This window comes from Oncorhynchus tshawytscha, linkage group LG13, assembly GCF_018296145.1.
Source record: "Oncorhynchus tshawytscha isolate Ot180627B linkage group LG13, Otsh_v2.0, whole genome shotgun sequence".
NCBI lineage: Eukaryota > Metazoa > Chordata > Actinopteri > Salmoniformes > Salmonidae > Oncorhynchus > Oncorhynchus tshawytscha.
Window position 1 is genome coordinate 24,547,743 of NC_056441.1, and position 13,399 is coordinate 24,561,141.

Sequence of the window (13,399 nt, forward strand, 5' to 3'; positions counted from 1 at the left end):
AATTATCTAAGTGTGTTTAATAAGAGATGAACAGAATATTAATGTTTTCTGATGTTAATAAGTTGTTAATTTCATAAACCTTGTTTATTATGCTACATATGTTACTATAGGCTATTTTTGTCCTCTTCTGGGTTGCTTGTGTGTTTTTAGTGCTATTCCGAGAGGCTCATCTGAGGTAGACATATCAGTGACATTTAAATCAATGGTACTGAGTGGGCTGCCCACAGTGGGCTTCTTCCTAAAGCAGACAGTTTCAGTGCAAACTGTGGAATTCAATTACATGTGGATATCAGTAGAAGCTCCTCAGAGGATGAAGGGATAAACAATCCTCCTCAGTGAATTTCATGAAAATAAAAATAGTGAAACATAAAAAATATATACTAAATCTATTCACGTCACCAAATAATTGAATTAAAAACACTGTTTTACAATGAAGGTTATAGCCTCAACAGCCCCAACAGCACTCTGTAGGGTAGCACCATGGTGTAGCCGGAGGACAGATGGTTTCCGTCCTCCTCTGGGTACATTGACTTCAATACAAAACCTAGGAGGCTCATGGTTCTCACCCTTCCATAGACTTACACAGTAATTATGACAACCCGGAGGATGTCCTCTAACCTATAAGAGCTCTTGCAATATGAACTGAAATGTTGTCCACCCAATCAAAGTAACAGATAAGGAATCTAGTACTGAAAGCATAAGCTACAGATAGCTAGCACTACAGTGCATAAAATGTGGTGAGTAGTTAACTCAGAGAGAAAGAAAATAATTTTGAACAAATTAATTTCTTTAGAAATGAAGGAGAAGCGAGAGAGAGAGAGAGCTAGCTATATTTTTTCACTTTCACTTAGCTAGCGAATCCTGCTAGCTAGTTTAGCCTATTCAAATACCCGGCTTAAACATAGAGGGATGCTATGTTAACTAGCTCACTATGGCTGTCCAACACTGGAACTCTTCCAAGTCAAGGTAAGTGTTTGATTTCATTAATTTATTGCCACCGGGGCCCGCAGGTGTAACTGCTAAACTGCTCGCTAACTGTACACTGTACTGCATGATTATATCGGGTTTACTAACGTGTTAGTTCTAGAAGCTATATTGACTATGACCTCAGCTAATATGGTGACAATGATGCAGGCTGTGTGTAGTGGTTAGCGGTATTGATATGAAGGTTTGGCTTGGAAAGGTTTTTCACCTGGTCACAGACAACTGATGTATTGTGCTCTGAAGTTCACATGCGAAGGGAAAAGGTGAGAGGAGGCAGAGAGCATGTAGAGGCGAGAAGAAATTATACAATGAGCAAAACGATCATTCTGTTTGTATGTAGCTATGAAAGTGAACTGTGTTTGCATGTGATAAGGGGTGCATTCATTCTGCCAATTCTGTTGGAAAACTTTCTGAACAAGCTGACCACCACATAGTGATTATTTTTAATATATTATCATAAGGTTTAGACTATAACGTTGCATTCATTCTTGCAAAAAACAGCCAGAAGGCTTGATATTTCAAGTGCAAGTGTTGGTTAAGGAAAGAGTTCTTTGGTTTTGGAGGAGGGGGATTATTTAAGATCCTCTTTGAAGAGGTAGGGTTTCTGGTGCTTTCGCACGATGGGCAGGGACTCTGCTGTCCTAGCTTCAGGGTGAAGCTATTTCCAACATTCGGGTGCCAGGATAGAGAGCTTGGACTGGGCCCTTCACCCTATGGGATGGCAAAGAGACCAGAGGTGGCAGAACTGAGTGCTCGGGTTGGGGTGTAGGGTTTGAACATAGCCTGAAGGTAGGAGGGGCAGTTCCTCTTGCTGCTCCGTAGGCAAGCACCATGGTCTTGTAGTGGATGAGAGCTTCGTCTGGAAGCCAGTGGAGTGTGCGAGAAGTGGAGTGAGATGGGATAACTTGGGAAGGTTGAAAACCAGGTGGGCTGCAGCATTCTGGATAAGTTGCAGGGGTTTTATTGCACAAGCAGGAAGTCCAGATGGGAGAACAAGTGCCTGGATTAGGTCCTGCTCCGCTTCCTGTGTGAGTTAGGGTCGTACTCTACGGATGTTGTACATCATGAACCTGAAAGAGCGAGTCACTGCTTTGATGTTTGAAGAGAACGACAGGGTCACGGCTCTTTGTACTCTCAGAGGGTGACACTGTGGAGTTGTCAATCGAGATGCAGAGGTCGTTCAGCGGGCAGGCCTACCGGGGTTGAGGTTGAGCTTGATGTGGTTGTCCGACATCCAAGCTGAGATATCTATCAGGCACACAGAGATGCATGTCACAAAATGGGTATCAGAAGGAGAAAAGTAGTTGAGTGTCATCTGCATAGCAAAGATAGGAGAGACCATGAGAGGATATGACGGAGCTGAGAGACTTGGTGTATAGAGCAAAAAGGAGAGGTTTAGAACCGAGCCCTGTGGGACACCAGTAGTGAGAGTACGTGGTGCAGATGATAGATCCTCTCCATGACACCTGTTTGGAGCAGCCTCCCAAGTAGGATGCAATCAAAGAGGGTGCAGAGCTTGACACCCATCCCTGAGAGGGTGGAGAGGAGTATATTATGGTTCACAGGGTAGAAGGCAGTGAATAGATCTAGAAGGCAGAGAATAGGGCTCTGGCAGTGTGGAGTGCCTCCGTGACACAATCTCAGTTGAGTGATCCGTCTTGACTGATTAGGCTCAACAAGATCGTTCTGAGAGAGATGAGAGAGTTGATCAAGTGTTTTGGAAAGAAAAGAAAAGGGATACAGGTCTATAGTTGTTGAAGGCAGATGAGTCGAGTGTTGGTATCTTGAGGAGGGGAGCGACTTGGGACATTTTGAAGTCAGAGGGGATGCAGCCAGTGGTCTGGAATGAGTTGGAGGGAAGTGAGGAATGGGAGAAGGTCTCCAGAGATGGTCCGGAGAAGGGAGGAGGGGATAGGGCTGAGCGGACAGGTTGGCTAGACCAACAGCCTGCATATTAAACTTAAACAGAAGCAAACGGAACAAAACAGGGATAAACATACATTAATTTGTCCAATAGAAACTCTCATTTGCAACTGTTGGACTAATGATTACACCCTATATCAGCTAGATTCTGGCAAGAGTGTGCAAGGTGGTATTGAATGTGTCACTGTCTCTCACCTTGATCATGACCTGTACACCTACGTTGTAAACATTCATTCATAGGCTAGGTTGTAGCAACCTCATGATGGGTGTAGGGAAAATTTGAGTATCATTTAGTAGCCTAAACCTATCACAGTTACATTGAACTGGGTTAATGGAATGTGAATGACAGTCATCCAATATGGTGTAATAGAAATATGGCCATGCTCATAAAAAATATATATAATTAGGTTACTTACATTCACTGCACTTCTATTTCTCTGGGATATAATCTGATTTCCATGTCCTCTGTTGGTTATTATGACAGGAGGACTGTGGAATAGATCTCAAAACGCATCTTTTAAGCTTTCCTTAGGGTGTTTTTTAGTCATTTCACTTTTGTCATTCTTTCATTTGTTAAATTTTATGTTTGTTGTGTAGTAAATATTTCAGCTTTTATTGGTATTGTTTTTATTCGTTTTTATTAGAATGCATTGCATTCCATGTCTGAATAAATACAGCTTGATTTGATTAGAACCCCAAACTGTCAGTCTCTGAAGCAGTTCGCTATGCTGATGGAGGAAATCCTGGAACCCCTGAGGTTAGTTCTCTTTGTCTCTCAGTGGACTGTATTAGGTCTACAAGTACAGTAAACTCACCAACTTAGTCCTTTTTGTCTGTCTAGAGACACAATGTGACTAGAGCCTTTGGCCACAGTTTGCAAGTTCAGAAGAAGTCATCCCTAAATACCGATACAGGCTCACATATTTATTTATTTCATCCCCCTAATGATTAAGGTTAGTATGAGGGTTAGATCCTATTTCCTCTGGTCCTATAGATCTGTTAAGTGCAGCTTCCTACGTAAAGAGACTGAAGTACTTGACATGACTTTGACGTTAAGGTTCCAGTGCGAGTGAGACAGTATCACTGCATAGTCAGATGCCAGAGTGTCACAAATCTTATTTGGTCAGTCAACAGTCTAAGTGCCCTCCATAGTATGCCTGGAGTTCAGTTGAATGTATAGCATAAGGATTATATAAGATAATCCTATATGACCCTGAGATTCTTCAGGAAAAACTCACTTTGCTAAAAGTGACTTGTATTGAACCCCCCATTTTCACCTGGTCCAAGTTAGCGGATGTTGAGTAAAAATATATATGATCATCTCTATCCTTTATCTGGATCCAGGATATCGGCTTTTTACAACGTTTCTTTCAATACTTGTCATTCGGTATGGTTATTCTCCGGTTTGTCTATTACCAATCTAAGTGATTGCCGTTCGGGTTGTATGAGTTAGACACAGCCAGGCTGCATATCAGTTTTGATTGATCGCCTGTCCTACCTTTCTCCCTTCTCTCTTCTCAGGGAAGAGCAAAAAGCGAGACCAGTGTAAGAACAACCAGGTGTACCCACTCAGTGAGATCCAGTACTGCCCCTGTAACAAGTACAACGCCCAGCCCGTGGGGAACTGGTCGGACTGCATCCTGCCTGAGGGTGGCCGTGTGGAGGGCCAGCCGGGCATGAAGATCCAGGGGGACATCAAGGAGTGTGGCCAGGGCTACCGCTACCAGGCCATGGTGTGTTACGACCAGGACAACAGACTGGTGGAGACGTCACGGTGCAACAGCCACGGTGAGTCTTACAGGCCTCTCACCAACATCCAATTACTGTTCATGTCTATAAGGAGGACATCACCTCGTTATGTATGATGATGATATGATGGTAAGTCTGCAGTACCTTTGTCACGGTGCAACAGCCACGGGGAGTCACATCCAGTGTCTCTCTTCCATCTCTCATCAACTCCCTTGAAGCTATATGCATTTAACATAGCCATTGTGATTCATAGTGGATGTCTGTATCTCCATTTAAAGGCCTGCTCAGTGATATGACATCATCATACACAGAACAGGTTAGTTCCTGTTACAGAAAACAGAAAACAAGTGTGGAGAAATGCAAGATAAGGCAATTGAAAATGCTTTGACTTTGGTCTTTGGATTTCTCATCAATTTGATTCAGCTCATTATTGAATACGTTTCGATAATGTTGTTCCCTTGTTCTCTCCATCAAGAAAGTATTTATTCCAGCATTTACATATGTGTTCTCTTGATGTGGCTCCATTCGAACCAATTTGATGTCAGATTGAGTGTGCAGAGTAAACACTCTTCTCACTGTGTCCTTTTCAGCATCCACTGATTGTAAATTCAATAGAGAACAAATCGATGCGATAACGAAGAGGAAGGGCCTGCTCAGCTTGATGCAGTCGCTCTGCCCTTAGCCCAAATATGTCACAGGAACATTAATCACATTTAAACCAATCACATTTATTTATATAGCCCTTTTTAAACCAGCAGATGTAACAAAGTGCTTATACAGAATCCCAGCCTAAAACCCCAAAGAGAATGCAATGCACATGTAGAGCATCAGAGCTGCTTTCGTCCCAACAAGCTGTATTATCAGGAATACACAGTAGTATTGCCTTTGAACCAACGCTGAGACGAAAGTTAAGAATCACAGTGCTGTTGTCTCTTCCATGTTAACCCATGGAAGGTTATAGCGCTAAACCAAGTGCTTACAGCAGTGAGTGGCCTTCAGTGTTTGTTCTCTGTAAAAACCCATGCCTTTATGAATCATAGCTCCACTTGCAGTATGGGGCCTGGGGTGTGGTTGATAGTGTAGAGTTGCGACGTGATGAGATGGCACAAGCCATTGTTAAACACTAGCTACTGCTATTGTACTGTGTGTCTAGCTCTCCATCACCACTGCCCAAGTGCCCTACATGTCACACTGTGAAGGATTAGGGTGGCATTTTTTCAAGCTTAAGGAACCCAAGGAGATCAGTGATGATGCAATGGCTATACAGGAGTTACTGGTATTGTAGCTCTATTGCTCCAACAACACAATCAACCTACCTGATTGGCTCCCACACATGCTATAGATTACATTATTTTATTGTATTTTTTAAATTGGATTATTACTCTAATTATTATAATAATTTAAATACATTAAATATAAATAAAAACAAATAAAATGAATAAATTACATTAAAATGAATTCAAATTCATTGAAGGTAAATGGTTACCTATACAGCTTTCAAACCAATACATTTTTCAGACAACTTTAGCATTCCACCATATTTTTATATCTGAAAGGTGTTGCCAATATCAAAACCTAAAGTTTTATTTCCGTGAACCGACCTACTCATGATTGCGGTTAAGTTCTGCCTACGGCTTAGTATGAAATGTAGCGGTAATACTGAGGCGACATTGGCACGCACTACTCTCTTAAACTATTGATGGTTCTTACTGTAGGCAGCACCCCTTACTACTGTCCTCCTGGCAGTTCTAAACTTTGGCATGTCACTTCACTCATCTCTTCCCATAGCCCACCAACCACATGCACTGCTTTCTTAACCACAAATGGATGGATCCAGAAATAAATACTGTGGCAATTACTGTGGCAATAAATATCACTGAATGACGAAAATATTGGAATAAATTAAACTAATGCAATTGAAGGTATCAAACTGTTGCTTACTGTAACTATTAAAATATATTAGAATTATTAGCCTACCCGTGTGTGGTCAACTATTTCAGCACCTTTTTGTGCTGCTTAGAGGCAGATTTTTCTCCGTTTGGATATTGGTTAAGCTACAATTAGACTGTGGAAATGTTAGCTAAGTTGAGATGAGTGCTGCTCATCTTGTCTAGTTGGCTCATTTATTAACACTGATCAGAACATTTTTTCAGCATATTATGTAGTTTAATTAGTGGATTATTTTGCTCTTCACTCTGTCGATTAGTAACCTAGGCCTACTCCCGACCAAAAGCCTGTGACTTGTTAATCATCAATGTGATTTTGTTTCTCTGAATCTCCGTCTGTATATTTGGTTAACTCTCTGGCTGGGAAAATAAGTGGAGGTGGTATAGCTCATCTATCGCTGATCAGAAACATTTAGCATGCAATAATGAAGCCTAAATCAAGTGCAGGCCTATTATCTTTGCTCGATCGCGTATAGACATCTCCAAATACCCACAGAGGTTGTTGATGAAGATACTCTCAATATAAGAGATTAAATGTTTTCTATGTTTTATATGACAGTGGTTCTACACGCTGCTGTGACGCAAGGTTTGCATTTTATTCTGTTATATTTATATTCTTAGCATACTATAAAGCCTAATATAAATATATGTGTTGACTGTGATCAGGGTAGGCTAAGTGTGCCTTGTCCGTTTAATGAACAAAACAAATATTGATTTAATTTGCATTGCCAGCCATGTCGCCTATCGACTGCACAGACCAGTAACATCATCCAACTCAAAATATGCCCTTCTATTCTTTTCAAAAAGACATTTCATTAGTCCTATAATGTTTCTTAGGACCTGCCTAAAACCAATTAATAATGCATTTCTTTGTGATAGTGTATATTCAATGGATTCATTAACATAGACACATCCACCCGCATCGGCCCACTCTATTCCCAGTCCTAAACTTGCCGGCATGTGAACGGGAGATATAAATGTCTTATCCCGGCAAGAATGTGGTAAAAATGGGACTGTATGAATTGGGTTCTAAAAAACATTTCCTGATTGTTTTTACAGACAAAATACCGTAAAGTCTGTCTAATAATGGGTACTATAGTGACAATTGGATTCCCTGCTTTATGTGGGCTTGGCAGGATGGATCTATGTTAAAACAGTCTTATAGTAGCTTCTCTATATAGTCTGTAGTAGTATTAGATGTATCTGAAGAGTGTCTGTAACGTACACGGGTCAGTTCCTCAGGAATTGGATCATCTTGATTCGTCTTTTCATTTCGGTTCACGAGTGGTTTCCAAATTGTTATGTTTTGTGGGTCTTCTGGGAATGGTAACCAGGTGACTTCCATAAAATGTAGAAGAATTCTAAATATATAACCAAACAAAAGCCCAAATTCAATGAGATTATGGGGTAATCAATTTGGGCAACAATAAATCTCCCTCTAATAACGCTGTTACTCTTTGCTTGTAAAATGTCCTCGAGGGAAAAATAGACTCTGTTTGTTCTTCTGATCTCATCTTACGTCAGAAAGTTCAGAATCATACATTTACCAGATGTAAAAGAATCTAAGAAATAATAACTCAAACTTGAACTTGAAAATTCCTCATTCATAATATGTTCATGTATTTTCCATTACTGTGGATCCTCGCAGGTTCCTGTGTTGTGAACTAGCTTCAGCTAAGAGCAATGTCCTCCCTAGTCTTTCAGTGGACAAATGAGGCTCAGTAATCCACCCTCGTGCAGATAAACAGAAATAACAAGCCGAGAGAGAGGCACTCCTGCCAAAAAACAAAAAATCATGACCTCTCTCTCTCTCTCTCTCTTTCTCTCTTTCTCTCTCTCTCTTTCTCTCTCTCTCTCTCTCTCTCTTTCTCTCTCTCTCTCTCTCTCTCTCTCTCTTTCTCTCTCTCTCTCTCTCACTCTCTCTCTCTCTCTCTTTCTCTCTCTTTCTGTGTGTGTGTGTGTGACTGGCTCACACAGAAAACAACAGCCTTCTAAATCACACAACAGGCTGCTGCTCTCTCGTTTCATTGTATTTGCCAAGCTCCAGTAAACAGTGTTATAATGGTGTGTGTTGCCCTGCGCTGCCATCGCAGTTCTTTGTAATCCTCTCTTTCATCAGTAGGAATGCTGGATTTACTCCAGGTGCTGTTCAGTTAGATATTTTAGAGTTTAAATTTTGCAACCCAACCCAAGCATGTTGTATAACTGAAGCTTGATGCATCACTAACTGTGTAAACTGTCAGATGATGAAACTGAAGCCTAGTTATCTTTCTTTCTGGTTTAAGGATATATTGAGGAGGCTTGCATCATCCCCTGTCCGTCTGACTGTAAACTCAGTGAGTGGTCCAACTGGTCACGATGCAGCAAGTCTTGCGGCAGCGGGGTCAAAGTGCGTTCCAAGTGGCTGAGGGAGAAGCCTTACAATGGTGGTAGACCTTGCCCCAAACTCGACCACGTCAACCAGGTGATTGGGGGACGTTCATCACTCTTGGCTCTGTTTAGAAACAACCCCTAGACACTTGCGGAGATCTAAGAAGATTGGACAGATTTGTACCATATTGCTTAAATCAATCAAATCTACTCAGATCTCCACAACTTAGTGTCTAGGGGGTAAAGAGTAAGGGATATTTATTTATTTTATTTAACTAGGCAAGTCAGATAAGAACAAGTTCTTATTTACAATGATGGCCTACCACGGCCAAACCCTAACCCGGAAGATGCTGGGCCAATTGTGCTCTGCCCTATGGGACTCCCAATCACAGCCGGTTGTGATACAGCCTGGAATCGAACCATGGTCTGTTGTGACACCTCTAGCACTGAGATGCAGTGCCTTAGACCACTGTGCTACTCGGGAGGGGTTTCTGGACAGGTCTTGACTCTCTGTTCTCACCTAGAACATGGTAGATGGTAGAGGTCCCTGGCTTGTTTCAATGTTTAATTAAAATACTTATGATTTAATGCATTAGATTAAAGGAACCAAAACAGTGTTTATTTTTTAAAGAAGCCAGAGTGGACATCTTTCGGTGTTTTATTCATTACCGAGTTAGGGCTTGTACTCGTAAGATTAAAGAAGGGAAAGAAACTGTGAAATCTATGAGAATCAAGAGAACATGTTGAACTTCATTATAATACTGTTGTCTGTTTCCCCCTGGTCTCTTCTTCTTTTCCTGGGTGTATGGACTGACCCCCTCCACAGGCTCAGGTGAGTGACTTGTCACTTGCCTTTTATATGGGGCTGTCAAATGATTAAAACAGATGATCCAGTTGTGATTCATCGCGATTCTGAAATAACTAAGCGAGCTGTAATTTAAGATTTTTTAAATGATTTTTTATGACAAGAATATTCACGTCTTGATTTTGTCCAAAGTAACGTTAGCAAAATTAGGTAAATTGAGAAAGCACACTTTCTTTAATTTCAATGTCAACTTGTTTTTACATGGCATTGTAGATTTTAGCTTATGTATTTTGGATATTTTCATTGTGTTTTCCTCTTTCAGACAATGCAATTAATCACAATTACATTTTTTTTAAATGACACAAAAATGACTAAAAGTTCACTGGAGTTACTATAGATGGCTATATATGGCTATAGTGACTATAGATGGCTTACAGTCTAGTGGTCTCTCACAAGGTGTATGAGGTGGTGCCGTGTCTCAGTGACTGTGGTCAGTATGTGTGGGTGGCTGAACCCTGGAGTGTCTGGAAGGTCAGCAACGTGGACCTGAAGGAGAACTGTGGAGAAGGAGTGCAGACCAGAAAGGTCAGGTATGGACAAACAGCTCATATAGATACAACTTAACCTATTTGACTTATTAATTTCAGCTCCAAATGGAGTGTAGGCCGGTCAGAATTGTGCAAGTTCTAGCAACAGCCCTAGCAACGGAAGCTAGAACTGATCGAATAGGGGGGAGACACAACAACAACGACACTATTTGGCATGACAGGGCCAAATCAGTACTACTAGCCTATTGTCCCCCTCTGTCCAGGTGTATGCAGAACACTATGGATGGGCCGTCAGACTCTGTGGAGGACTACCTGTGTGACCCAGAGGAGATGCCACTTGGGGCCAGAGATAGCCAGCTGCCCTGCCCTGAGGACTGTGTTCTGTCTGACTGGGGGGTCTGGAGCCGCTGCTCACTGGTATGGACAGATACTGACTACCTTGTTGTTTTATCACCTATTTTATCCCTTTGCAATATTTCAGATATTTTGTGTTTTCTGGGTTTGGTTGGGAGCAAAGAAATGTCCACCTCAGTAGATGGACTGATGCAGTACAATTCTAATGTATTCTATGCTAAACTCAGAAAGACCCTGTCTTTCAAAGATAATTCTTAAAAATCAAAATAACTTCACAGATCTTCATTGTAAAGGGTTTAAACACTGTTCCCCATGTGTGTTCAATGAACCATAAACAATTAATGAACATCACCAGCTTACAGACAGGCAATTAAGGTCACAGTTATGGAAACTTAGGACACTAAAGAGGCCTTTCTACTGACTCTGAAAAACAACAAAAGAAAGATGCCGATTGTCCCTGCTCATCTGCGTGAACGTGCCTTAGGCATGCTGCAAGGAGGTATGAGGACTGCAGATGTGGCCAAGGCAATAAATTGCAATGTCTGTACTGTGAGACACCTAAGACAGCGCTACAGGGAGACAGGATGGATAGCTGATCATCCTCGCAGTGGCAGACCACGTGTAACAACACCTGCACAGGATCGGTACATCCGAACATCACACCTGCGGGACAGGTACAGGATGGAAACAACAACTGCCCGAGTTACACCTGGAACGTACAATCCCTCCTTCAGTGCTCAGACTGTCCGCAATAGGCTGAGAGAAGCTGGACTGAGGGCTTGTAGGCCTGTTGTAAGGCAAGTCATCACCAGACATCACTGGCAACGTCGCTATGAGCACAAACCCACAGTCGCTGGACCAGACAGGACTGGCAAAAAGTGCTCTTCACTGACGAGTCGTGGTTTTGTCTCACCAGGAGTGATGGTCGGATTCGCGTTTATCGTCGAAGGAATGAGCGTTACACCGAGGCCTGTACTCTGGAGCGGGATCGATTTGGAGGTGGAGGGTCCGTCATGGTCTTGGGCGGTGTGTCACAGCATCATCGGACTGAGCTTGTTGTCATTTCAGGCAATCTCAACGCTGTGTGTTACAGGGAAGACATCCTCTTCCCTCATGTGGTACCCTTCCTGCAGGCTCATCCTGACATGACCCTCCAGCATGACAATTTCACCAGCCATACTGCTCATTCTGTGTGTGATTTCCTGCAAGACAGGAATGTCAGTGTCCTGCCATGTCCAGCGAAGAGACTGGATCTCAATCCCGTTGAGTACATCTGGCACCTGTTGGATCGGAGGGTGAGGGGTAGGGCCATTCCCCCCAGAAATGTCCGGGAACTTGCTGATGCCTTGGTGGAAGAGTGGGGTAACATCTCACAGCAAGAACTGGCTAATCTGGTGTAGTCCATGAGGAGGAGATGCACTGCAGTACTTAATGCAGCTGTTGGCCACCCCAGATAATGACTGTTACTTTTGATTTTGACCCCCCCTTTGTTCAGGGACACATTATTCCGTTTCTGTTAGTCACATGTATGTGGAACTTGTTCAGTTTATGTCTCAGTTGTTGAATCTTGTTATGTTCATACACATATTTACACATGTTAAGTTTGCCGAAAATATATTTTTTAATTTTACTTGGCAAGTCAGTTAAGAACAAATTCTTATTTTCAATGACGGCCTAGGAACAGTGGGTTAACTGCCTGTTCATGGGCAGAACGACAGATTTGTACCTTGTCAGCTCGGGAACTCAAACTTGCAACCTTTCGGTTACTAGTCCAACGCTCTAACCCTGCCGCCCCATGTAGTTGACGTTTCTTTTTTTGCTGAGTTTATTTATGTGGTGCTGAACACTGAAAGCAAGAGTAGACTGCTTAAAGGGTTAACTCATAGCTGGAGAGCACAGCGGTGTTCTGCTTCTCACCATGGATCTCTGTCTCACACCTTAACATTTAATAACTGGCCAATCATGCCAAGTGTCTACTCTCCATTAACCTGTTTGGGCCATTTTCCCACAGTGAAAAAAAACTATTCACAGCAGAGCTCTTGCCAGCAACTCTCACTTTGGGTTTGCACCAATTTTAGCGATGGCAATTCGGTAAGTGTGATTCTCCTGTTGGGCTCTCATCAGTTTCGAAGGATGCCATTCGTTAAGTGTGATTCTCCAGCAAGGCTCGTAGCCATTTAGGTGATGTCCATTTGGTATGTGTTTTTCTCCTACTGGGCTCTCACCAATTTAGTATGATGTTCTAGCAAGGCTTACACCAATTTAAATGATGGCTATTCAGTGGATATTGATCTCCGGTGGGAGAATAGCTGTGATTTATCCTGAGAAATGAACAAAGGGAGAGAGGGTGGGATGACTGAGCAGGGAAGATGATCTTATGCAGCTCTACATAGCATGCTGTGACCACCCTGTGTGTATGTGTGTGTATGCGTGTGTGTGTGTGTGTGTGCGTGCGTGCGTGTGCCTGTGGTGAACCTCTAGTGGGAAGAGGGGTCACCCGTGTCACAGTCCCTGCCACTCCCATTCCCAGGCACTCTGCCACGGATCCCTTGGGGAAATGAATTACCTTGGATATGGAATATGTCCCTGCAGGGGAAGACAGCACTCCAAATAGAAACGCCTGTCACCACCACCTGAATAGACCAGTTTATCTAGTAGGGGTTGGTTGGGAAAATGGGCAGAGGTGGAAATAGACAGAGAGTAATGTAGGAAGAAAAATA

At 42.5% G+C, this 13,399-nt stretch overlaps 1 protein-coding gene across 1 annotated transcript in view; it reads left to right on the forward strand.

The window, feature by feature from the left end:
- LOC112264534 (thrombospondin type-1 domain-containing protein 7A-like) overlaps positions 1-13,399 on the forward strand; it is a 163,943-nt gene that overhangs the window by 128,313 nt on the left and 22,231 nt on the right. The window contains exons 13-17 of the mRNA XM_042295454.1: positions 4,429-4,695; positions 8,888-9,066; positions 9,799-9,804; positions 10,234-10,367; positions 10,589-10,742. Of these exons, the coding sequence (XP_042151388.1) occupies positions 4,429-4,695; positions 8,888-9,066; positions 9,799-9,804; positions 10,234-10,367; positions 10,589-10,742 (740 nt within the window). The remainder of the gene's footprint in view (positions 1-4,428; positions 4,696-8,887; positions 9,067-9,798; positions 9,805-10,233; positions 10,368-10,588; positions 10,743-13,399) is intronic.